This window comes from Marmota flaviventris, chromosome 15 (genome assembly GCF_047511675.1).
Source record: "Marmota flaviventris isolate mMarFla1 chromosome 15, mMarFla1.hap1, whole genome shotgun sequence".
NCBI lineage: Eukaryota > Metazoa > Chordata > Mammalia > Rodentia > Sciuridae > Marmota > Marmota flaviventris.
In genome coordinates, this window is record NC_092512.1 from 868,341 (window position 1) to 894,472 (window position 26,132).

The 26,132-nt window shown below is 51.6% G+C and overlaps 2 protein-coding genes and 1 long non-coding RNA gene across 9 annotated transcripts in view; all 3 read left to right on the forward strand.

Moving 5' to 3' along the window:
* Nucleotides 1-617: 617 nt before the first annotated feature.
* Nucleotides 618-8,043, forward strand: Parp10 (poly(ADP-ribose) polymerase family member 10). 3 transcript variants are annotated; one of them, XM_027951336.3, is made up of 11 exons: nt 618-716; nt 835-1,013; nt 1,091-1,345; nt 1,418-1,654; nt 1,734-2,491; nt 2,602-2,823; nt 2,930-3,026; nt 3,245-3,907; nt 4,002-4,135; nt 7,210-7,384; nt 7,460-8,043. In XM_027951336.3, exons 2-11 carry the CDS (start codon nt 842-844, stop codon nt 7,792-7,794), a joined length of 3,048 nt encoding a protein of 1,015 aa, XP_027807137.3. In that variant the 5' UTR covers nt 618-716; nt 835-841; the 3' UTR covers nt 7,795-8,043. The 3 variants fall into 3 exon arrangements, with proteins under 3 accessions (XP_027807137.3, XP_027807146.3, XP_027807153.3); XM_027951345.3 differs by lacking the exon at nt 2,602-2,823; XM_027951352.3 differs by lacking the exons at nt 618-716; nt 835-1,013 and having other exon boundaries at nt 1,268-1,341.
* A 400-nt stretch (nt 8,044-8,443) lies between these two features.
* Plec (plectin) overlaps nt 8,444-26,132 on the forward strand; it is a 57,281-nt gene continuing 39,592 nt past the window's right edge. Inside the window, exons 1-2 of one of the 5 annotated variants that reach the window (XM_027951294.3) lie at nt 8,444-8,496; nt 9,763-9,961. In XM_027951294.3, coding sequence (XP_027807095.3) covers nt 9,769-9,961 — 193 coding nt within the window. In that variant the 5' untranslated portion in view covers nt 8,444-8,496; nt 9,763-9,768. Of the gene's footprint in view, nt 8,497-8,556; nt 8,689-8,998; nt 9,104-9,136; nt 9,962-11,735; nt 11,838-26,132 lie in introns of those variants that run through there. The other 4 variants (XM_027951296.3, XM_027951305.3, XM_071602063.1 and 1 more) reach the window with 4 other exon arrangements.
* On the forward strand, nt 13,059-20,870 carry LOC114105033 (uncharacterized). The gene is made up of 2 exons (XR_003584934.2): nt 13,059-13,116; nt 20,686-20,870. It is a non-coding gene; the product is annotated as an uncharacterized lncRNA (long non-coding RNA).

Consider the following 26,132-nt stretch of genomic DNA (forward strand, 5'->3'; position numbering starts at 1 on the left):
CCTCCATTTCCTCTCCTGTAGTGAGGATTAGAGGCAGCCAGGCATGTCCACATAGTGCCTGCATCTTCTATGGCTAGTCACGAGAAGGAGTGGGCGATGATGATGATGATGATGTAATATATGGGAAGGACTAGACATGTGTGAAGGCTGGAGAGAGCCACAGGAAGGGGCTCCAGCAGGGAGTGAGAAGGCAGCAGGAACTATGTTAGAGTCAAGGGCAGAGCTGCTCACTCTCAGCACTTGGAGGAGGTCTGGTTGCCTAGTGGGTATGAAGGACCACTTTGGGAAGGTTGCTGAGAGAGAGGCCTGAAGACTCTGAATGGAGAATAGTGACTCGGGCCCCTTGGTACATTTAATGGAGAGGGTGATTGGCCATTCCCAGGCCATAGGAAAAGGGAAGATGGCCAGAGGACATCCCTGTCCTCTCTGCTAGCCAGGGGCTGCAATGGGCCCTGGAGGCCAGTGGGCAGGCTGGCAGGAGGGTTCTGAGGGGGTCTGTCCCACCAACACCTCCTGGTGGGCTGGGGTTGAGGCTTCAGCTGAAGAGGAAGCATCTAAAACACAGTGGCCAGTCCCCAGAGCCAGGCATGCCCCACCCTTTCTCCTTCCCTCAGTCAGTTTCACTTTTGTTTTCACTGGGTTTCTGTTGTTCTGCCGGAAGGCTGCAGAAGGCAGTCACAGGAGTCCTGGTTGAAGGCTTGGGTGGCAGGAGGATTGTAAGTGTGGAATATGGGGCCACCCATGATGAGGCAGCACCGAGGGGTTATGGGGGAGGGACCCAGGGCGGGAGCAGGAGGGGTGGAACATGCCTCTTCCCTGTCTGTTCCATCCCAGGGTTTTGATGGCTGAGGTGGAGGAAGGGGCAGCGGTAGAGCTCCAGGGACTTCCCCCTGACATGCCAGAGGAACTGCTCATGCTGTACTTTGAGAACCGCCGGCGCTCCGGTGGGGGGCCTGTGTTGAGCTGGCAGAGACTTGGCTGTGGGGGTATCCTTACCTTTCGAGAGCCTGCAGGTGAGGGAGCTGGCTAAAGGGGGCAGCCTGGGAACCCTGATACCCTAATGACACTGACGTCCCACCCCTGCTCACAGATGCCAAAAGGGTCTTGGCCCAGGCAGAGCACCGACTACATGGTGCCAGACTGAGCCTGCACCCAGCTCCACCACGCGCCCCTGCACGTCTGCTTCTCCAAGGATTACCACCTGGCACTGTGCCACTGCGCCTGGAGCAGCATGTCCAGGCCCTGCTGAGTGCCATGGGGCACCCAGTGCAGTCCTGCCATGCCCTGGCCAGTCCCAGGCCTGATCGGGCCCTGGTCCAGCTGGCCATGCCCCTTTCTGAGGCAGGTGAGAGGCCTGAATGGGGCTGAGGTGCTGGTTAGGGGAGGTACACCAAGCTGACTTGCACCCTTCCCACAGAAATTCATGTCCTGGAGGAACAGGCCCGGAATACGGACCTGGATGGGGCTATGGTGTCAGTGACCTGGGTGCCTCAGGCCCGAGCTGTGCGTGTGGTGAGGGGCACACCCCCTTTGGACATGCTGCTGCTAGAGTTGTACCTGGAGAATGAGCGCCGCAGTGGTGGGGGGCCCCTGGAGGGCCTGCGCAGCCTGCCGAGACAGCTGGGCACTGTTGTCTCCTTCCAGCAGTGGCAGGGTGAGTGGGCTGGGCAGACACATGGGACCCTTCCTCTTTCACAAAAACTTGATAGGCTTTCTGTCTTCTTTCCTCCAAGTGGCTGAACGGGTGCTGCAGCAGGACCACTGGCTGCAGGGCTCAGAGCTGAAACTTGTCCCCCACTATGACATCTTGGAGCCTGAGGAGCTTGCTGAGGGCACCAAAGGAAAGGATAACCCATCCATGCTGGGATCTGAGCATGCTCTCCTGGAGACTAGAGGGCTGGCAGAAACCCTGAAGTGTGCAGGGGCTGTGACTGTGGGTTCTGGGGAGGCACCAGGGCAATTGGAAGCCTTTCTGAGGACAGGTCTTCAGGCTGTGCCAGTTGGCTTGGATCCCGTGGGATGTCCAGAGCAAGAGGGGCCTGTGGGATCTCTGGAGCAGGAAGGGCCTGTGAGCTTGGGGACTGTGGGGTCTCCAGAGCAGGCTGGGCTCATGAGTCTGGGGCCTATGGGGTCTGCAGGCTCAGTGGGCCCAGTGGAGGTCTCTATGGAGTTGCTGGGACAAGTGAAGCTCAAGGGCCAGAGACCCATGGGGCTTCTGGCACAGGAGAGCCTGGTGGAAGTTGCCAGGGGCTCACCAGGTCAGGAGGGGCTGGTGGGTCCAGAAGAGATTGCCCTGGAATCTGCAGAGAAGGTTGGGGTGAAGAGCCCTGGGCATATGGGGCTTCAGGGTCAGGAGGGCCTGGTAGAGATGGTGTTATCGATGGAGCCAGGAGCTATGCGCTTCCTACAGCTTTATCATGAGGACCTTCTTGCCAGCCTGGGAGATGTCGCTCTTTTCCCACTTGAAGGAATGGAGGTGACTGGCTTTCGGGTGAGTGACCCATAGAAATTCCTCGCTTTTGCCTCCTTTTCCCACTGGGGCTCTGGGTACCTTTCCTGTACCCTGAATCTGCATACTGTTCCTCTCTCATGGTCCTGCAGCTCTGTGGAGCCCAGGCCTCATGCCAGGTGGCCCAGGAGTTGCTGCAGAGTCTGCTGGGTAGCATCAGCTGCCATGTGCTGAGCCTGAAGCACCCAGGCAGTGCCAGGTTCCTGCTGGGTGTGGAGGGGCAGCACCTTTTGCAGGGTTTGGAGGCTCAGTTCCAGTGTGTCTTTGGGACAGAGCGTCTGGCCAGTGCCAACCTGGTCATGGACCCTGAAGAGGTAGAGATGAAGTTCTTCCCTATCTCTCTCCTGTCTTACTCTCCAGCTCCAGGTACCCCCTCTCCCTTGCCCAAAGGCTAGTGACCCTGATATCCTTTCCCCACAGGTGGATTCCACTGAGATCCTTCAGGTCCCCCCTGGCCACAGCCATACCTGGTGGCCCACAGATAGTACAGGCAGTGACCAGGAGAACATGAGCCTGGGTAGGGCTCCCTGGTAGGGGCCCCCAGCATGTCCTGTGGTCCTTTTTTGACCCTGCTCTCTGCCTTGCTCTGAACTCTTACCTCTCTAGTGACCCTTCCCAGGCCCATCCTCTACCCTCAAACTCACTCCATCTTTCATCCATTCCATCTCATCCTGTTTTTCAATACCATCCTGGCTGGACCTGACTCATGACCCAGTGTTCTCTCCCTACCCTCAGAGGAAGTCCGAGAGCTGCTGGCAACCATGGAAGGCTTCGATAGGGAGAACTGGTTGTCCCTGGAGCTGGGAGAGGAGGGACCTGAGGACCAGCCAGAAGAGGCAGCAACTTCAGGGAAGGAGGATGAAGAACCCACACCTGGGGCTGGGGAGAAGCCTGTGAGCCTCAGCACTGGGGCAGCTGGGCAGCTAGAGGAGGAAGCTGCACTGCAACTGGCCCTCCATCGGTCACTGGAGCCTCAAGACAAGGTTGCTGAGCAGGAGGAAGCTGCTGCACTAAGACAAGCCCTGGCCCTCTCCCTTTTGGAGCAACCCCTGTTGGAAGCAGAAGAGTCCCTGAATGGAGGAACTGGTAGTGGGGCCCAGTTGGTGGTGCATGCACCCTTTGAGCAGGATATAGATGAGTTGGAACAAGCATTAACAGCTGCCTTGGAGGTACACCTGAATAAGGAGACTGTGAGACACCCAGGCCGTGTGCTGCCCACAGAGCTGTGTGCTCGCCTGGGGCAGTGCCATGGTGTGAATGTTGCCCTGCGTGGTGATTGCACTGTCTTTTGTGGCTTTGGAGCCCAACCTGCCCGTGCGGCACGCCACTTCGCTGTGCTACTTGCTGGCCCCTGGGATCAGAGTTTGGCCTTTCCCTTGGTGGCTTCAGACACTACTTGTGAGTCTGTGCTTTGGACTAGGAGAGGGCAGGTGGCTGACTATTGGGCTAGTGTGTAAGCATGGCCCTGATGTCCTTTCTTTCTACATATCAGTGCTAGAACAGAGGCTGAAAAGGCCACTGGGAAAGCTGGAGGGCCTGGAAGAGAGCACCAAGGAATTCCAAAATGTGGTGAAGGCTTTCTATGACACCCTGGATACTGCCCACAGCAGAATCCGCATCATACGGGTGAGTCTATACTCTGTCTCACAGGTCTCGGTGAGACTTGCCTGCATCAGAGTCTGCTGTCCAGGACCTGCTCAGCAGGCAGGCTAGAGACTGAGGTAGGGACAGGAGAGCACTGGGGCCTGAGGGAGGCTCTCTGCAAGGAACTATGTGAGATGCTCTGTACACCTCAGTTTCCCTGCCTGGACTATGGAATGGTGATGCTCTCTTGACCACTGTGAGAGCTACTTATTCCCATAAATGAGTAACTTGTCCTGTTCTAGGGGCTCTTCTGTCTCCAACTGGGGCCAGGGCTCCCTGCAGTGTGGTGACCTCTTCCTGGCTTGTTTGTTTGTTTATTGTGAGGCTAGGGATCAAAGTCAGGGCCTCCAGCATACTAGACAAGTGCTCTACCACTGACCTACATCCTCAGCCCCTTTTCTTGTCTTCTCACTTACTAAATTTGGCAACCCTGAAAACGGACTTGTTTTCAAAAAAGGCTGGGAAAAATTGGTGGGGAGTTAGAGTGAAGCCCCAGGAGCCACTACCTGTCCAGGAAGGTGAAGAAGAACCAAGAAGGAGGGACTAGAGAGACCAGAGAGGTTTACAGAAGACATAGGTTGGGGCAGGGGTGCACAAGATGAGTAGGAACCACAATATCTTCCCTGCCCAAAGGAAGGACTAAGGAGGGAGGGTTGGTCAGGATGGTCTATCAGGGAGTTAGTGTGGGGAGGGGGCAAAGAGTAAATGGGGGATGAGGGCAGGAACAACTCTGGAAATAGGCTGGGTAGGAGGGAGAAGGATAGAGATAGAAGTACATAGAAGAAGTCCAGGGTTGAAGAAGTTTCTGATCCAGAAAACAGTGTGCTCATAACTGAGGGATGAATCCAAGAGAGGGCTGGCCATAGACAGATGAGAAGGACAGAGGAGAGCTTGAGTCACTGTGCTGGTAAGCCTGGGCAGAGAGTTCTCCCCTCTTGATGCTCAGTTATGGGTACAGCCAGCAGCAGCAGCCTCCACCTAGAGCTGGTCATAAATGCAGAACCTCTGGTCTTCCCCAAGGTTGGGGAAGTCACCTACAACCTGACCTACTTACCCACTTCCATCACCATTACCACCACCACCATCACCACCACCACCATCCCACTGGTGACAGTTACCACCATCACTGTCACCACCAACAGCATTCCACTAGTACAATCACCACAATCACCACTATCCCACCACCACCACCATCCTACCACTATAGTTATAAAAAATAGAACCATAGTAAGTAAAGTAAATGAAATCCTATTATTAAAACTACTGCATGAAAGAAAGTGTTCTAAGCTTATCTTGTGATTTTTTTACTTCATTTTTTTTCTTGGTTGTGCTTGGCTGCTAGGGTACTTTGTGCCTCCTCAATACCCTCTTTTTGGAGGAAGGGGTACCAGGGATTGAACTCAGGGCACTCGACTCCTGTGCCACATCCCCAGCCCTATTTTGAATTTTATTTAGAGACAGGGTCTCACTGAGTTGCTTAGAGCCTCGCTTTTGCTGAGGCTGGCTTTAAACTTGTGATCCTCCTGCCTCAGCCTTCAGAGCCGCTGGGATTACAGGTGTGCACCTCCGAGTCTGGCTTGATACCCTCTTGTGTGAATTCTGTTCTTGAGTAAGGAATATCTCTGAGTGGATAGTGAACATTTTGACTTTTAAGTTTAAAAATAACTTTTATAATTAGAGGTATTTTACAATTCTAATTTGAGTTGATATAAACTTTCTATGTTGTTAAATGTTCTAACTTGTCTTTATTTCTACATTCTTCATTAATAATTTTGCTGGGATACACTGTTCAGGTTCAAAAGATATTTGCCCTCAGACTTTTGAAGACTTTGCTCTTTTTTAAATTTTAAGATTCTTTTACCCTACAAACTTAAAAACATAAATATCTCCATGGTTTCTTAGTATCCAGCATTGGTGAGATACTCAATGTGAGATTTCTTCCCATTTGTACATTAACCTTGATAGTGGGTGTGTGGGTGGGTGGGGTGTGGGTGTATACATTTGATAAGTTTTCTTCACTTCAAGGGTAAGATTTTCCTGTCAGGTGCCAGGAATATGTCCTTCACATTGTCCTTCCTAGCATTTCATGGGTCCTCCCATCTGGAGATGTTACCTTTCTGCTCGTCTTCCATTGTGTTCCCAGGAGCCCCCACTCTTGCCTGTTGTCTTTTCCTGGAGCTCCTGAGAGGCAGAACTTAGACCTCTTCCACTTGCCTCGCTCCCCGTGTGTTGTTTCCTTCTTTTCCTTTAGCTCTGCTCTCTGCATCAATTACTTATTTCCATGTAGATCGTCTAGCTGGATCTTTAGCTCTAACCATTCCATTATCTGGCCCACCCACAGAAGTTAGCTCAGCATTCGTGTTCTTGGCCTCCTTCTTCATGCTAGGGGATCCAACCCAGGGCCTCCCACATGCTAGGCCAGTGCTGTTCTACTGAGCTGCATCTTCAGCCCAGCAATCTCATTCTTAATGTAAGAACTATTTCTTATTTTTAGACTTTTTTTTTTTTTAGCATCTAGTCTTGTTTTATGAATGTAGTATTGTTTTGATCGCCTCTGAAGCAACTAATTAGAGTTTCTTTAAAAGCTGTATTTGGGTCCTTGAGTTTGTTACTTTAGGGCTTGGTCACTTCAGGCCTTCTCTCCTGCCTGGGTCTTCTAGAACTGAGAGGGCTGTGGCATCTGAACGTTGGGAGTACTGCTGAGGGCAGTGTAGGCACCTGGCTAGGTTTTATGCTCCAGAGGTCTGGCTGTGCGTCCTGCGTTCAGGTGATCCTGTGGAGTTTGTCCACCTGCAGACCTCTCTGCAGGAGTTAGACCTCCCTGGAGGTGTCAGGCCTTCCTAGAAGTCCTGGGATGCCACTTGCTCCCTAATGGAGGTAGTTTATGTCTGTGGCTGGACAGAGAATGAGGGGGCTGCAAGGTCTCCCCCTAAATTTTCCACCAAGGGGCTCCTGATTGCTGACCTCAGCTTTTCCTGGGCCAACCCACAGGCATAGGAAATAACTGCAAGAAATAACTGCAAATAGCCTGGCTCTGACCATCTCTCACCTGATAGGTGGAGCGTGTGTCGCACCCGCTGCTGCAGCAGCAGTACCAGCTGCACCTGGAGCGCCTTGAGGAACGCTGCGTGCAGCGCCCTGTGGAGCGGGTCCTGTACCATGGCACATCGGCCTCCGCAGTGCCGGACATCTGCGCGTTCGGTTTTAACCGCAGCTTCTGCGGCCGCAACGGTTAGGCCTAGGCTGGGCAGGGCTGGGGCTCCGTCAACCCCCATCACTCTGACCTCTGCCGCTTCCGCCTTGCAGGTACGCTCTACGGGCAGGGTGTGTACTTCGCCAAGCGCGCCTCCCTATCCGTGCAGGACCGCTACTCGCCTCCCGATGCTGACGGCCACAAGGCGGTGTTTGTGGCACGGGTGCTGACGGGAGACTATGCGCAGGGCCGCCGCGATCTGCGGGCACCCCCTCTGCGGCCCTCTGGCCATGTGCTCCTGCGCTACGACAGTGCTGTGGATTGCCTCCATCAGCCCAGCATCTTTGTCATCTTCCACGACACTCAGGCGCTGCCCACTCATCTCATCACCTGCGAGCACATACCCCGGGCTTCCCTTGGACTCTCGAGTCGCTCTCTGGCCACCTGACCCAAGGGGTTAGCCTGTGGCCTGCTGCTCTACAGGTTCCCCGTTCTACAAACCCCCCTTTCCTCCCTGGGGACGTTCCTGCTTCTTGTTGGGGAGCAGGAATCCAGGCCGACCCGGAGGGCTGGGTCGGCCCAACCACCAGGGGTCAGCAAAGCCCAGCAGGAGGGTGCGCCGGCCTGACACGCCCGTCTTGGCTGGACCTCGTCTGAGCGCTTCTGTGTCTCTGAATAAACGTGAAACCAGGCAGAACCTCCTGGCGTTCGGAATCAGACCTCTGGAGAGTGGGGGTCTCCGCGTAGCCAGGGGTGGGGTCGAACGCTCCTGGGGGCAGCTGTTGGGAAACCCACTGAAGCTGCAGGGCGGAGCCCTGAGCACTCGAACCCCACGCCGCCCGAGAGTCGCTCACGCTCGCCCAGGAGCGTCTCCTAGCCGACCTGCACGCCCTGCACGCACAGTGAGCACGTTGCCGGCGCATCCGCAGGCTCGGGTTCCTCGGCCTCGGTGACCCGCCCCGGCCTCGCGCGCGCGGATCCCGGTCATGCTGGCCTCGCTTGCCAGCTCTTGACGGTGCCCGCGCAGCTCTGTTCTCATTCGGGGGCCAGGGCGGGGCTCCAGCCTGGCCCCGCCCGCGCTGCCTCCACGGCTCTGTCGGCCCCAGCAGTCTGGCTGCGGCGGCCGAGCTGAGCCCAGCGGAGCCACTAGGCACGTAGGACCGGGCGGGGATGGAGAGGCGCGTAGCGTGCGGGAGTTGAGGATTTGGGGCGGGTGGGGTCTTGGCCGAATGTCTCCCGGAACTAGGGGCTGTGTTGCAGCTCAACCTGCGCTATCGCGGAAGACACCACCTCCCAGCGCGCGGGAGTTTGCGGAACTGGACCGGCGGTGCGGGGAGCGTGGGTAGGAAACGCTGCTGCGGAGGCTTTGGCTGCCGCGGACCTCTGGGCTGGGGGCTGGCGCGGGGGGCGGGGGCACCCCGCCCCCGGCTCGGTGCCCGCAGTCTTCTCCCCGCCCTTAGCTTAAGGGCGGAGGCACAGAGCCCACATTGTGCCCCCACCCCACCCCTCCCCTGCCGAGACAGAGCCCCATTCACCTCTCACACGTCAGTCTTGTGGATGGGAGCTGGGGCGTGTGCACGCGTGGTATGCGTGCACTCCCGCTGCGCCTACAGTGAGCAGGGTGGGCTGCAGGAGCGGCGCCCCGCTACTCCAACACCCACCCCACCCCCCAGTCTTGCCGCAGTGGAGCTTCGGCGGCCCACGCCGCTGCGGCTTCAGTTATTTATAGGCCTTCGCTGCGGAGATCCGAGATCTAGGTGGGACTGTGCAGGGCTGGAGGTGGGGTGGGATGGCGTGATGGGGAGTCCTAAAGACAGCTTGGAGGTAGTGTGCCAGCATCCAGTGGTAGGTCTGGAAGTCCTCCCCTGAAGCCAGGACAAGTAGGAGCCTGGGGCCAATGTTTGTTGATGGCTAATGGGAGATTGGGGGAGGGAAACGAGTTGGGATGCAGCTGGTGGAGATCATTGTCCAGTGACAGGGTGGGGAGTCTGCTGTCAGTGCCTGAGTGAAGGTAGTCACTCCCTCCCCTCATGTTTAACAGGGTAGAAGGTGGAATCAATGTCCTGTGATGGGGGTGGAGTAGAAGGTTCAGTGATTGTGTGACTAGGAGAAGGAAGTGAACCGGGTAGTCCTGGTAGTGCACTGGAGGAGTTGAGATCAATGTGTGTGGGGGTCACTGTTTGGGTATCTGAGAAGTGGGCTGGAGGGGGTGAGGCTAGATGTGAATGAGACGTCAAGGACTGGTAGAGAGGAAGGAGTTGGTATGTAGGTAAGGCAGGGTCATAGGAAGGATGTGGTGTCTTTGTTGATGGGTGGTTGGGGTCAACGTTTAGTTTAAGGAGGTGATGGGTCAGTGTGCAGTGTCTGCCTCTCTTCTGCAGGCAGAAGTGTGACTGCTCCCCTGTTCTTTCTCCAGGAGGCCATGTCTGGAGAGGATTCTGAAGTTCGAGCAGTGTCTGAAGGGGGCTCCAATGGAGGCAGTGGTTCACCTAGCCCTGGGGACACACTACCCTGGAATCTTGGTAAAACACAGAGAAGCAGGAGGAGCGGAGGTGGCTCTGGGGGCAACGGCAGTGTCTTGGACCCTGCAGAGCGGGCTGTCATCCGCATTGCAGGTAACGTAGAAGTACCTGGTCGGCCCAGCTCGTTAACACAGGCCTGTTGATTGAGCACCTGCTGTGTGCTGTGTGCAGGTGTTTGGATTGACTGGATGAAAGGCCAAAGGAAAACTGTTGTTAGGGAGGGCTTCTCTTGTTCCAGGTGAGTGCAGGTAGTACGGCGCCACCTGCTGGCCCCCCCAGGTAGCTGCACAAGCCTAAGGCAGGACTTCTTGCTACATACAGCCCTACCATCTCTGGCTTCATAACAAGGGTCCAGATGTGATGGTGATAATTCCTTGGGGTCCTGGAGCTAAACTGCTCACCATGCCCCCCGGTTTTGGCTGACACCCAGGAGCGCATGGAAGTAGAACAAGAGGAGATACCTGGTCAGCCAGAGTCCAGCTTTGCCTACCAGTCTGAGGAGGAAGATGAGAAAAATCCAGCAAGAAGGCCAGGGGAGGTTGGCAGGCAGTCTATCCCTTTGGGAAGTAAGTGACCTAGGGCTGGAGGCCATTGGGCAGAATATATCAAGCAAGGGAGTACGGACGGTATTCCATCCACTAGGACCCTCAGGGGCTTATGCAGCATATGAAAGGCATGGTAGGTCCAGGAGGCCAGGAAGGTAGACCAAGGTGTGAGGGAGAGGACTGGAAAGCCAGCTGCCCAGTGGGGAGGTGATGCTGCAGGCATCGAGGAAGTTTGCTGTTGGCAGTGAAGCAACAGCTTGTGGAAATAGGAGCAGAGAAGAGTAATGGACATGCTCTTGCTACCCTGCCCCCTGCCCCCGGGGTCATGTGCTTGTGCAGGAACCTATGATCTTTCTCATTTCATGTAGGATTTTGTGTGTGTGTGTGTGTGTGTGTGGTGCTGGGGGATTGAACCCAGGGCCTTGTGCATGTGAGCTATATCCCCAGCCCTCATGTAGAATTTTAATTGAGGTCATTTTTTTCCCACTTGAAAGAGAATCATGAATGTCCTCCCCATGGACCTGTAATGATGCAAAGGGGTGGGGGCTGCATCTTAGCAGCCACTTATGGTGGTCTTTGGCATTCATCTGCTAGCTATGCTCTAGCCAGCACCCCTGGCAGGATCTTTGTGTTTTCCTCTGATTATTTTCTCAGGATTGATTCCTAGAAGAGGGACTTCTGCTCACAGGGCTCACAGGATTTAACGTTAGGAGAAACACTGCCAGGAGTGGTCCAGAAAGCCATCTGTCAATGTGGGGAGACAGAGGGCCTTGCCAGTCTGATGGGTGGAAAGGAATTGTGCTATCATTTATTACCAAGCTTTCTTTTTTACTTCTGTAAATCGTTTACTCTTGTCATCTTATGTACAGATTTTTTTTTTTACTTGAGTTTAAAGGACTCTTTGCCTACCAGAGATATCAACTCTATCTCCAATATTGCAATGGAAGAATTCTAAGTAAAGGCAAAGGGGAGGAAGGGGAGCGCGCGGGCGGCCCAGTGAGGTCGCACTGGCTGGGGCCAGGGAGCTGGAGGACGCTGACCTGGGACCCAGGAGAATCAGAGCTGCGGGAGGGCCGCATCCCGGTCTGGAGCGGGAAGGGGCGTGCGCCCGCGGGACCCGCGTGGGACCGAAACTCGGAGCCCGCTGAGCAGCGCCCAGGGGCAGGCGTAGCTCCCCGGGCAGTCCCGCGGCCCCGCCCCGCCCGTGGGGCATCCTGGGTGCGGGGCGGGGCGGGGGCGGCCTCTTTAAGCGGTGCGCGGGGCCGCAGGGGCAGTGCGGCGGCTCCGGCTGGAGGCTGTCCCTGCGCTCAGCGCCCCACCGCCTCTCGCGCCAGCCGGCATGGCTGCCCTGCTGACGTCCGGCCCGCCACCCGACGAGCAGGACTTCGTCCAGGCTTACGAGGAGGTGCGGGAGAAGTACAAAGGTACGGCGCCAGGGGCCTCCGCCCACCCTCTGAGTGCGCCACCGCTCGCTCAGCGGTGCCTGGGGCGGCCAGCCCAGCAGCCGGTCACTGACCACCTTGTCTGCCACCGCCATCCGGACTGTGGCCCAGTGCGAACCCTGCCACCATCTGGTCTCACCAGTGTGGCTCAACCCGTGTCCCTGGGCGCCCAGGGAAGAGGTGGGCAGCGCTGCACTGAGCCCCCGCGGCCATGCCCTTAATAGGGCATCCAGCGTACCGGTGGGTGGGGTGGGCCCAGCGCCGGTTGTGGCCCACAGGCTTTTTCAAGGTGCGGCCGTCTGGGCCAGTGTCCATAGTCTGTGGCCAGCAACACGTGGGTCAAAGCTATGCCATCCCCTGCCCCTCTGGAGCGCCTTTCCCTTGGGTGAGGTGACTGCTGCTGCTGCCTGGCAGTGGGTTGCATAGCTGCCGCCTCTCCTCACTTCCCCAAACTGGCCAGGCCCTGGTTTGCACCTGTCCCTTGGGGGCAGCCCCTCCTTCCTCTCCAGAGGAACATCAGAGTAGCCACCAGCTCTGTGGCCACAGACCCCCTTGCCCTGCTTCATGCCCTCCTGGAGCTTCTGGACCTGCCCAGGCCCTCACTGCTGTCAACCAGTCAAAGCCCAGCTGCCTGGCTCTGGATTGGATCACCTAATTCTGAGCAGAAGTGGACCCAGCCCTGGCTCTTAGCCACAGAGGCTGGGGAGTGTTGAGATGGGGTCCCCAGGCAGAACTGAGCAGAGCTGGTTTCAGCTCCACACTGGTATTTTTGCTGGCTCTGCCTGCAAGGGCAGCTCAGGGAAAGAGGTCCTGCTGGGGCTTTGCCTGGAGTCCTGTGGTGCCACTTTCCACTTCAGACCTCACACAGGGTAGGTTTCAGAATGCTCTGAGCCCTGTGGGTGTGCTCTGTGGGCCTCTGCCAGTACTATAACTAACCCTTTAGCCTGTGTGGCCAGTTAACCTGGGCTCAGTTGTGACATTTCTGGTTTAGTGGATTCCTGACCATTGCACCCCTGTGGAGGCCTTGGGTCGGGGGCTGGCCTGATGCTCATTCCTGCATGGCTGACCTTATCTTGAAGGGTCTACCTCAACAGATGCAAGGCAGAGAATGGCAGCCTGCTTGGGCCATAGTCCTCTGGGTAAATTCTGTTTACCAGGGGCTACTTATGTAGATTAGTGCTTCCCTCCAGAATCCTTGGTCTGGTCAGTTTGCTGAGCTGCTGCATTGCCAGAGTCTATCCTCGAGCTGGGGAGGGTCAAGGTGGGTTCTTTTTCTTCCTCTTCTTCTTTTTTAGTTTTTATATGTATTTTTAGTTGTTGATGAACCTTTATTTTATTCACTTATTTATATGCAGTGCTGAGAATCAAACCCAGTTCCTCACACATGCTAGGCAAGCGCTCTACCTCTGAGCCACAACCCCAGTCCTGTTCTAGACATCTTGCTGAAGCTCCCCTGGCCTTCCTGAGGAGCTGTGTTTCCCCTGGAGTGAGAGTGTTCTGTTAGTCTAGGAGTGTCCTGACAGATCCCTGGAGGTTCCTGGGATCGTGTCTCGGTGCCTTCATCCAGCCTAGCTACCTCAGTAGACAAGCTGATGTTGGACACACTGGGGTGTCTTGGCTTGTGCCTGCCTTCTAGTCTGGAGGCCGATGAGAGGGCTGTTGGGGCTCTTGCCTGGCTTGGGCTGGTGAACCGAGGGTGCCTGCCTGCAGTGGACTTGTCATGTGATAATGCAGCTCCCTGCGCATGTGTGGCACCAGCCCGAGAGAGTAGCTGAGAGTTGCTAGGCAGGAGAGCAGGTGCTAGGGGCTCCTTGAGCTGAGGGTCAAGAGAACTTCTGGGACATACCAGGCACGGAGTCCCTTCAGCTCTGGCTCCAGGGAGGGGATGAGTGAGAAGCTGGGAGCCGTAGCCCAAGGCCAAGGAATAGCTGTGTGCCCCATTCCTCTCCCAGACCTGACTGGGCTGCTGGAGGGCTGAAGCCCCTACCACATGCTGTTCCTGGGGTGGAGTGGTCTGGGGAGACTGTTCCCAGTGAGGGAGGTAGAGGGTATTTGCCTGATGTCAGCCACTGAGCAGCAGCAGGAAGCGGAAGCAGGAGTACCCCTCTCCTGGGCCCAGCACCACTCCAGCTTGCCCTGAGGAGGGGGAGGGAGATCACTCACCTGCTCTGAGGGACCCCTATCCAGCCCATGCCTGAGCTGAGGAAGGGTGCCAGCCTCTGACTCCTGGCTTCCTCCCCCTCTGGCATAAAGCCCAGCCACTCCTTTGACAGACTCCACCTTCCTTTTCTGACTCTCACCCCATTGACCTTCAGCCCCCACACAACTTCTCAGGCCTTCCCAGGATAGGTCATTCCTGGCTTTCCCCCTGGAAACCCCTGGTCTTCCCTGCAGGGTTACTGTACCTCCTAAAACATTTTCAACTTTCTCTCTGCCTGAGCCCCTCAGCCTGCCCCATCCTCCCTGTCTTCTATCCAGGGTGGATTCCTATGGGACTGAGACCACTGGGGCTCATGGTGAGACAGAGCTCAGGTGCCCCAGGGGAGGAGACCTCCCTTGCTTCAAGGCTGTGGACTAGCCAGCCAGTTAGCTATGAGGGGTGTCTTGACCCTGGTCCCCCAAGCCTGGTGTGTGACAGCTCACAAAGGCTGGGCCACCCTGCTGTGCCTTGGGAGCCTGGAGAGACCTGTGGTAGAGCGGGAAGGCCAGACAGGGTCTGAGCGGGAGCTGAGGTGACACAGCTGAATGGAGGAGGGAATGTTTGTTGAAGAAGGAACAGTTGGAGCTCCTTAGCAGTGCTGCACACCATAGGGGCAGTGACCAGTCAGTGGGGCCCTGGCACAGGCTGCAGGATAGGGGTTGGGGAGTGAGGCCATCTGGGAGGTCTGGGCAGCCATGGGTAGAGACTTCAAGGCTGTCCTATCGGGAATGGGAGCTTTGTGACATCTGAGACAGCATGGACTAAAGGATGGGTGCTGATGATGCTGCCAAGAGGGTCCTGGAGGGGACGATTTGTGTGAGAGGAGAGAGCAGGGGAGAGTATTGTTGGTGAGTGGGTGGGATCGGGGAACCTGCAGGAGGTACCCACCTGGGAGCCCTCTCTGGACTGGGAAGAAGGTGGGTTGGAAAGGGGCTAGGTGGAGTGTCAGCATGTCTGCAGGCAGACCCAGCTGGTGGAGGGTTTCCCCACTTTCCTGCACTGTCATTGTGATGGCATTGTCCTCACATCTCTGCCCCCTCCTGTGCTGAACTCTGAGCTTGGTGATCTGTGTCCCTGGGGCCCCCAGCCAGCGTTTGCAGGGTGCTTGCACGAAAGAATGGTAATGGCAAAGGGTGTTGTCTGCAGTGGCTAGAGCTCAGCTGGCAGAGTAGAGGCTGGCAGTTGTTTGGGGGCCTTCTGAGAGGCTTTTGATCTGTGATTATTGTCAAAAGTCATGCTAAAAAATAAACAAAAGTTAAGTTCAGTGGAGCTATCCAAAGAAAAGTGGTGATGGGTGGGCTGGGGTTGTGACTCAGCGGTAGAGCGCTGCCTAGCACGAGTGAGACCCGGGTTCGATCCTCAGCACCACATAAAAATAACGGCATTGTGTTGTGTCCATCTACACCTAAAAAAAAATAAATAATAATAAATATTAAAAAAAAAGAAAAGTGGTGATGGTCACACCTCTGCTCCCCTCCTGTCTCAAAGTGGTGATGGTCACACCTCTGCTCCCCTCTGTGGATGAATGAGAAAAGCAAGATTGCCAGTTCCAATGTGATTCCCTCTGGATCTGCTGGCTTTTCATGTCAGCCCTGATTAGGTCAACCTCATGCTTATTATGTTTTTAATAGCAGATTTATTGAGATGTAATTCATATGCATACAGTTCACCCATTTAAAGTGTCACAACTTGATCTGGGGATGTGGCTCAGTGGTATAGTGTTTATCTGGCATGGATGAGATCCTGGGTTTGATCCCCAGCACAGCAGAAAAGAAAAAAACAAAAAAAAACTGTACTGTTCAGTGGCTTTTAGTACATTCACAGAGTTGTGCAGCCATCATCACAATCAATTCCAGAACATTTTTTTCACCCAGCCCCTGGCAACACTGATCTACTTTGTCCTAAAGGATTGTCCCAGATTGAACATTTCATATAAATGGAATCATACCATTTTGTGTCTGACTTCTTTGACTCAGAGTAATTTTTTAAAAATGTTTTTTTAAATTTGTTGATAGACCTTTAATTTATTTATTTTTATGTGCAGTGCTGAGAATTGAACCCAGTTGCCTCACACATGCTAGGCAAGTGCCCTACCACTGAGCCCCAACCCCAGCCCATCAGGGTAATATTTTAAGGGTTTATCATGGCATATGTACATCAGTACTTAATTCCTTTTTATGTGGCATAATATTCCATGTTATGAATATACCAACTTGGTTATATATTTATTAGTGGATGGATATTTGAGTTGTTTCCATCTTTTGGTTGTTATGAATAATGCAACTATTTGCATATAAGTTTTTGTGTGGATGTATGTTCTTATTTCTCTTGGGTAGATACCTAAGAGTAGAATTGCTGGGTTGTGTGGTAACTCTATATTTAACCATTTGAAGAACTGCCAGATTGTTTTCCAAAGTGGTGGCAGTATTCTGCATTCCCAAGACCAGTGTACGAAGTTTCTTCTTCACGACCTTGTCAACTCTTGTTATTATCTGGCTTTTTGATTATAGTCCTTCAGTCCTAGTGGGTGTGAAGTGATATTTCATTGTGATTTTGATTTGCATTTTCTTTTTTTAAAAAAAATTTTTTTTTAGTTGTAGATGGACACAATACCTTTATTTATTTATTTTATGGGGTGTTGAGACCTGAACCCAGTGCCTCACACATGCTAGGCAAGCGCTCTGCCACTGAGCTATAGCCCCAGCCCCCATGATTTGCATTTTCTGATAGCTAATGATGTTGGATACTTTTTCATATGCCTTTTGGACACTTGTTTGTCTTTTGAAAAATGTTTATTTGGATCATTCATCCATTTTTAAAAAATATTTTTTCAGTTGTTTATGGACCTTTATTCTATTTATTATTATTATTATTATTTAAATATTTAGTTTTTAATTGTATTGGACACCATACACTTATTTTATTTATTTTTATGTGGTTCTGAGGATCAAACCCAGCACATGCAAAGCAAGCGCTCTGCCGCTGAGCCACAACCTCAGCCCCAATTTTATTTATTATTTATATATGGTACTGAGAATCAAACCAGAGCCTCACACATGCTAGGCATGCTCTGCCACTGAGCCCCAGCCCTAGCTCATTCATCCATTTTTAAGTTGGGCTTTTTTGTTTTAGCTTTTAAGCTGTGTCCTTTTTATACTCTGTATATAGGTCCCTTTTCAGCCATATGAGTTGTAAAAATCTTCTGTGACTGTATTGGTTTTCATTTTCCTTCCCTCTGTACTGGGGCTTGAATCCAGGGGAGCTCTGCCACTGAGCTACATCCTCAGCCCCTTTTCATTTTTTATTTTGAGGCAGGATTTTGCTAAGTGGCTGAGACCAACCTTGAACTTGGTATCCTCTGCCTCAGTGTCCAGAGTTGCCTGGTTTATAGATGTGTGCCACCATGCCCAGTTTGAAGTTTAAATTATTATGAGTTTGATTTCTCTCTTTTTTCTTAGTTGCTTGTGCATTTGGTATGTCATATACAGAAATCAGAGTCACACAGATTTATGCCTGTTTTCTTTTAAGAGTTTTATAAGATGGGTGCAGTGATGCACACTTGTAATCCCAGCAGCTCAGGAGCCTGAGGCAGGAGGATCACAAGTTTAAATCCAGGGTTGTCAACTTAGTGAGATCCTGTCTCAAAATAAAAAATAAAATAAGCAATTTTTTTGGGGGGGTTACTGGGGATTGAACCCTGGGTACTTAGCCACGGAGCCATATCTTACCCCAAAGATGTCTTGTTTTTGTTTGTTTTAGTTTTGGTACCTTGGTTTGGACCCAGGGGTGCTTAACCACTGAAACTTCCTTAGCCCATTTTGTTTATTTTTAAATTTAGAGAGAGGGTCTCACTAAGTGGCTTAGGGCCTTGTTTATTTCTGAGGCTGGCTTTGAATTTGTGATCCTCCTATCTCAGCCTCCTGAGTTGCTGGGATTACAAGTGTGAGCCACTGCACTTGGCAAAATACACATTTTTTTTTTTTTAATGCTGGTGATGTACCTTAATATATACAAAAAAACAAGTTTTATAGTTTTATGTTTTATATGAAAGTCTTTGATCTATTTTGAGTTAATTTTGTGTATGATGAAAGATAGAGGTCCAACTTCATTCTTTTGTATGTGTGTATATCCAGTGGTCCCAGCACCATTTGTTGAAAAGATTCTTCTCATGTTGAATAGTGTTGGTAGCCTCATGCTTTCATGGCTACAAAATATTCCATTACATGAAAGTACCACATTTTATTTATTTGACTGGTTCAGATGGACATTGGATTTATGGTTTTAAAACAGTGTACTTATGTAATCCCAGTGGCTCAGGAGGCTGAGACAGGAGGATCTCGTGTTCAAAGCCAGCCTCAGCAAAAGTGAGGCACTGAGCAATTCAGTGAGACCTTGTTTCTAAGTAAAATACAAAATAGGATTGGAGATGTGGCTCAGTGGTCAAGTGCCCCTTAGTTCAATCCCCAGTACCAAAAAAGAAAGAAAAAAGAAAAAAAAAAAACAACAAAAAGCTCAGTGTACTTCTTTTATTTTCTGCTATACTAGGGATTAATCCTAGGGCCTCATCCATGCCAGGCAAGTGTTCTGAGCTGCCTCTCCATCCTTTTTTTAAAGTTTTTGAAACAGCATCTTTCTAAGTTGCCCAGGCTGGTTTCTACCCCTTGATCTTTCTACTTCAGTCTCCTGAGTAGCTGGGATTAAGGGAGAGTGCCACTGCATCCAGCTACCAAGTTGTGCAGTATAGGTGAGTCCAACAGATAGACGGCAGACTTTCTTTAGTCACTTGCTTATCTGACTAATGAAAAAAATCTAATTTTTCTTTTTTATTTATTTTTTAGTGCCGGGAATTGAACTCAGGGGCACTCAACAACTGAGCCACATCCCCAGCCCTATTTTATATATTTTGAGACAGGGTCTCACTGAGTTGTTTAATGCCTCCTTGTTGCTGAGGCTGGCTTTGAACTCATGATCCTGTCTCAGCTTCCTGAGCTGCTGGGATTATAGGCGTGCACCACTGTGCCCAGCCTAATTTTTTAAAAATTCGCATTCTTTGGGGCTGGGATTGTAGCTTAGTGGTGGAGCACTTGCCTAGCATGTGTGTGAGGCGCTGGGTTCCATTCTCAGCATCACATATAAATAAATAAATATTTAAAATAAAGGTCCATCAACAACTAAAAATATTTATTAAAAAAAGTTTTGCATTCTTTGATTATGAACAAAAGTGGGATCATTTCACAGAATAATTGATCATTTCTTTTTTCATCTGTTATGGAATTTGTATGTGTGTGTGGTGCTGGGGATCAAACTTTGGGCCTCACACATGCTAGGCAAGTGTTTTACCACTGAGCCACATTCCCAGCCCCTTTTTCATCTTTTATGGGTTTTGCCTGTTCAAATATGTTATTCAGGTAAGATTTTTTAAAATTTCTTTTTAATTTTTGAGACCTTTTAAAATATTGGCTTCCTTAGATGTTATATATGTTTCAAAATTTTCTCAATTTGTTACTTTTTTTTCAGTACTAGGAATTAAATAGTGCATGCTAGGCAAGTGTTCCTCCACTAAACTACATCCTTAGCCCTTTTTAAAATTTTTATTTTGAGCCAGGTATGGTGGAGCATACTTGTAATCCCAACTACTCAGGAGGCTGAGGTAGGAAGATCACAAGTTCAAGGCCAGCCTGGGAAGTTTGCAAGACTGTGTTTCAAAATAAAAAATAAAAATGGTAGGTGTATAGCTCAGTCATAGAGCATCCTAGGTTTGATACCCAGTACCAAAAATAAGCTCATAAATAAATAAAATTAAAATAAATAGACATTTGAAATAAGGTCTTGCGAAGTTTTCCAAGCTGGTCTCAAACTCTCAATTCTCCTACCTCAGTCTCCTGAGTAGCTAAGATTACAGGCATGTGCCACTGCACCCTATTTATTTTAATTTTTTTAAAAAAATTTTTATTTGTCAATGGACCTTTATTTTATTTATTTATATGTGGTGCTAAGGATCCAACCCGGGCCTCACTTGCTAGGCAAGTGCTCTCCCACTGAGCCTCAACCCTAGCCATTTATTTTGTTATTTTTTTATGGAAGTATATCATTTCTACAGAAAAGTGTACAAATTTTGCATATACATCTTAAATTGGAAAGTTGCCTTTTTTAAAAGTATTTTTTTAGTTGTAGATGGACTTTTATTTTATGTATTTATATGCAGTGCTGAGGATCGAACCCAGGGCCTCATACATGCTAGGCAAGTGCTCCACCACTGAGCCACAGCCACCACTGATGCCTTTTGATCAGCATCCAGCTCATGAAATAGCTTTTTAGATCTTAAAGGGGTCCCTTGTGAGCAAGGGTGGTTGTGTACACCTGTAGTCGCGGTAACTCTGGAGGCTGAGTCAGAAGGTTCAGAGGCTAGCCTAAGCAACTTAGACCCTGTTTAAAATAAAAAGGATTGGGGTTTTGACTCAGTGGTAAAGCACATTTGGTTCAATCCCCAGTACGGGGTCGGGGGAGTGTTCCTAGTCACTATCCTGACATCTCATACCATGGATCAATTTTGGTTTACTTTTGATTATAGTGTCTTTGGCTAGATTGATTGATTATTTATTTGAGACAGGATCTCTCTTGATGCTCCAGGTGGCCTTGAACTCCTATCCTCAAGTGATCCTCCCACCTCAGCCTCCTGAAGAATTGGGACTATAGATGCTCTTACTGTGCCTGGCATGATCAATTTTTAAAATTCATCAGTCATTTATTTTATGACCTTTGGATTTTATGTGTGTTTTGAATGGCTTTCCTTTATAAAAATCATCTGTCAAGAATTTCTTCTAGTACGGGTTAATTTTTTTCTTAATGTCTCCACCTTCAACCTGCTTGGAATTTGTTACGGGCTGAGATATATAGGAGATTATGGGTGTCATATCTTCAGAGTCTGGAGATGGGTTCATGGGCAACAAGGAAGATTTTAAATATCTCTTCTTCCACCAAACTCAGCTTCCTGAAAGCAGGGTCTTGCTGCACCGTTGGGCCAAACCGTACCCTGTGGTACATGGGAGGGACAGGTAGACTCTGGGCTGGATACTGCAGGAATTCCACCTGGTGGAAAGACTCTTGGGTATCCCCAGAGAAGCTGCGGAGGAGAGACCACATTGGTGGCTGTGGAGAATGGAGCCTGGGGACCAAGGGGCATGTGTACCAGGGAAGGTAGAGGAACAGGAGTTCAGCTTTGGGTGTCTAAAACTGGCGATGACTGTGAGACCTAGAGGAGAGGCATAAGGAGAGGCCAAGATGCTCAAACTGCCCGACCAGGCTAGGGAAGTCAGGCTGGGGGTGGTGCTTTGGGGCCGGTGCTGTGAGCCTGAGGCCCTCTGATCCTGCAGGCTGGCAAGAAGAGGCAGCCAGGAAGGAGCCTTGGCTGCAGCAGAGGCAAAAACCACACTGTGAGGTGCTGCTGGCACACTGAAGGAAGGGGGCTGATGAAACAGGTGGTGGCTGCCTGGTGTGGGGTTGAGACGGCAGGTGAGGACAGTGCCTGGGACCAGGTGATAAAGGACATCAGGAAGCCCAGCCAGACTATTCAGGGTGTAATCAGACTGGAGCTGCTGAGAGCTGCATATGAGGCTGTGGTGGGTCGATGCTAGTTGGAGACTTTGCGGGTCTCCATATGGCTTGAGACCTGAGCCTGCGGGGCCCGCTCCCCGCTCCTTTTCCCTGTCTCTTGTCTCTGTGGAGGTTGAGTCATAGTTTAGCATGGAAAGGTCCCCCAGTTGGGCAGACAACTCTTGGTGGGGACATTTACTGCTTTTTCCCTGAGATGGAGGGGGCCCAGGACCAGGAAAAGAATGGAGGCCACTTTGCTGCCTTGTCTTGAAGGGTAGCATGTTTGCAATTGATTTGTCTACCATCCCATTCCTGCCTATAGGATCTTGCAACGATGCCACCTCCATTTCCTCCCATCCGAACCCGTCAGAACCAGTTGGCAGTGTTGCTCCTGGCACAGCAGTTTCATAGACCTGTGGGTCTCCCTTCAATGTCACAGGGAACCAGGCCACTAGACAGGAGGGCTCACTGTGTCTTTTTTGGATCATCTCTATTCCTGGCTCTGCTGAAATGGTTGACCAGACCCATGAATCACAGTCTTCATCTCTTCAGCAGAAATCTATCCAGTCACACCCCTGGCTTTCTCTCCAGGGCACCCTGTCCTGACAGCAAATCTCCCAATGTGAGCATCTTCCACATTGAGTAGGCTGTGAATTTCCTAGATCACCAGTGCTGGTTCCTTTTTCCTTAACAGTTTCTTCCTCATTTCATCGCCTTTTTCCTGCCCTTTAATATAAGCTGCCAAAACCACAGCCTGATTTGAAATCTCTTCAACTAAATATCCATGTTCATTGCTTACATGTTCTACGTGTTCTTCCATGTTCTAGTAGATAGAGCACAACTCAGCCAGCTTTTGCTGCTGTATAAAAGGATCACCTGTCTTCCAGTGCCCAAGATTATATTCCTCATTTTCTTCTAAGGCCTCATCAGCAACATCTTTAACTTCCATATTCTGTTCTTTTTGGGATGGGGTCTCTTGCTGTGTTGGCCAGGCTGGCCTTAAAACTCCTGGACACAAGCAGTCTTCCTGTCTCAGCCTTCCCAGTAGCTGGGACTACAGGCATAAGCCATGATACCTGCTTTCTACACTCCAAATTTTGCCAACAGTTTGGTCAGGCCATCTGTGCTTTTTCTATCATGTGCCTCAAAATTCTTCAGCCTCTGCTCATTTCCCAGTTCCAAAGCCATGTCCACATTTTTAGGTATTTGTCACGGTAGCACTCTGTTCCTGGTACTGATGTCTGTAACAAATTACCAAAACGAGATGGTCTAATATACAGAAATTTATCCTTTCACTGATCTGGGTGTCCGAAGTCCCAAATCCAGGTGCCAGCAGGGTTCCCTCCCACCAGAAGTCATGGGAAGAGCCTGCTTTGCTCGTCCAGCTTCCCCATCCCTTGGCTATATCGACATCATTCCAGTTTCTGTCTCTACCTCTCCTTTTCCGTTTCATGAGGACTTGAAAGGGCCTACCCAGGAAGTCCAGGATGACCTGTCTCTAGATTTTTAGCTTAAATATTTCAAAATTCAGTCACATTTATAAATTCCAAGGACATGAACATATTTTTTGGGTGTCACCATTTAACCTCTGCACCAGGTTGAACATGCTTGAACATGGAGGAGCTGGTGCTCCTTCAGGTGAGAAAGGTGGTAGCCAGGCCAAACCCGGTAGTAGAGACAGTGGGAAAAGGGCGAGCTTGAGATATTTGGGAACCATGGGACCTCTCTCAACCCATGATGGGTCTTGTGGTTGGGATCCAGAACATCCCTCAAGATGAGTTTCTGGCGGACTTCTGGTTTTGGTGATATTCTAGTACTGGGCTGTAGGAGCAGAAAGGTGGATAGGCCCAGAGGGATAATCTCTGAGTCCTGGGCCTCCAGGATCCCTGGAGGGTGCCCACCTAGCAGTGTTCTGGACTTGGGCTGAGCCCATCTGAGCCACACCCAGTGCAGGGGTGGTCTCTCATATGGAGGAAGACTCTGCTCCCTCAGAAGTGTGTGGCACCCCAGAGGTTGAGGCTTAGGCTCATCAAGGCTGTGGGTCAGAGGCCATGTGGTGCAAGTGGGCCGACTCCCTTGGTCTTGCTGCAGGTCCATGCAGGGAGCAAGCCGGGGAGGTATGTGTCACAGGGGGACATCATCTGCAGGGATATTCTGCAGTGGGTTTTGTTGGCTGGGTCTCTGCGGGGTGGAAAGTGTCTGCTGAAAGGGCCACGGCTGTCCCAGGTCAACCTGCACAGGATTACCTGGATTACCTCCCACTGACATGCTCTGCTACTGTCAGTGAGTCCTGAGTGGGAGGATGTCTCAGGATAGGGAAAGGGCAAGTTTGAAGATGGGCAGAGCTTGGGAGAAGCACTAAGCTGAGGGGAGGCAGTAGGCAGAACCTCAGGCGTGGGACCATATCAAGTGCAACTAGGGTGTGTGGGGGCAGGATCAGAAGCCACCTCCGTGGCCTGGGCCTGTGGCCAAGCCAACTTATAAGGAGGGAGCTATTCAGTATAGGAGGGAAGGCCTGGCCTGGGTTCTGGAGCCCCAGTGGTGAGTCCCTGTCCCAGTTGATTTCATGGGATTCTCCTGGGATGGGGAGCTGTGCGGGGTCAGTCTGCCAGCTGTCTGGAAGGCCCATCGGTGGCCAGAAAAGCTGGAGACTGAGTGTTTCCTGCTGGGTCTCTCTTGCCTTAGGGCCTTCGCACATGCTGTCCCTCTTCCTTGGTGAGCCCCCTCTAGCAGGGGTGTCTTGCTCACTATAGACCCATGTGCTTTTTCAGTAAAACTTCCAGGGATTGGGATCCAGTGTGGTGAGATCTCCTGGGCAGTGAGGAGGTAAAAAGCTGAGTACTGGGGAGGGCCTGGGCTTTGCTTCTGACTAGCCAGAGCTGGACAACAAGGCATGTCCAGCTTCCTCTTCACTGGCTCAGTTTCTTCTGAGACACCTCTACCTCTTGCCCCAGGCTCTCCTCCACCACCAACCAGTCAGCATCTGTCTGTCCTGATGACGTCCCGCCCCCTTGTCTGGGTCTCTAGCATTCTTTCTTGGCTATAGCCACTCCCACATTCTTTGGGTCTCTCTTGCCTTAGGGCCTTTGCACATGCTGTCCCTCTTCCTTTGCTGGCTAGCCCCAACCCATCTTTCAAGGTCACACGCGGCTGCTATTCCAGGCTGGTTGGGTAGGGCAGGCTGATAGGGCTTCTTCACTGGACCTTTTAGCTGCCAAGGCTTTCCCAAGAGTCCCTGGCACATACCTGAGTTGAGGGTATAAGTTTAGGACTGGTTCAGTATAGGACCCCCTGGAAACTTCCTTCTCAGAATAGTTTGTCTGCCTCACTTTTCATTAGCTTAAAACTGTGATCTTAAGACATTTAATTTTATACATTAAAAAAAAAAAATAGAACCAGCACCGAATCATGTGTGAGCTTTCCCATATTATTTAAATCTATTTATAAATATCTCTCAGTTTTGTTTGAGGCTTAATACAGAAGTTCACTTGTAGGCTGAATCTAGATTTATCCAGACAGAGCTTAGAAAAAAAAAAGTAGGAATTTAAGTGTAAGAATTCACAAAATTCTGTTTTAATTCCACACTTCATTATTTTCCCCAAATATTCAGGCAACTGGTGTTTAGTGAGACCCACTCATGCCCTGGACTGGTTGAGCCCCAGGGAGAGCAGAGGTGGAGGCTGAGGGACCCCCAGGCCTGCTGGGTCTGGAGCCCAGGTGGGCCTGGCACTTGCTGCTCCTTGGCCTGTTAGCCTGTGTGTGGCGTTGCCGTGTCCTCTATCCCAGCCCTGGCCAGTCATACACAGGCCTGCCTGTAGAAAGGGTGGGCACCCTAAGGAGGTAGTCCTGCCTGGCAGGGTGTGGATCTGAGCAGCTGGGAGAGAGACTTAGGTCTTCAGGAGACCGAGGCTATTGGCACATCTTGTGGAGACCCATCTGTGTTCCACACTGCCCACCCAGCACAGAGGACCTGGGGTGCATGCCCCGTGGAATGGGCATGGCCCAAGTGTTCCTGATGATTTCTGCAGCCTGCAGAGAGGCAGAGCTGATCTCTTCCTGCAGTCCAGATGGTCTCTCCAAGAGGCAGGAGTGACAGTTCACTGCCACTGGCTGGGGTGGTGGCCCAGAGCAGCTGCTGTTGGTTCCCTGGAGGTGGTGGAGAGGTGGGGTCAGCTCAGCAAGGAGCTGCGTGTCATTCTGATGGCAATGGAGATGGGTGACAACTGGACTGATAGGCAGTACCAGCAGATCCTGTGGGCCTGGCTATGAGGAGTGATGACCCCAGGGTTTTGGTGTAAGCCACTGAGTGGTGGTTAGTTGGGTACCCACAGAACTGAGCAGACAAGGGCCTCCAAGGGCTAGGGGAGGCAGAGGCTGGGGCTTGTGCGGTCCCCATGGGGCACAGAAGCATCTTGAGCTGTAGGACCAGTGGGGTGATCAGCTGCATGTTGGAGAAGGGCTTGAGCAGGGATGGGGCCCCAGGG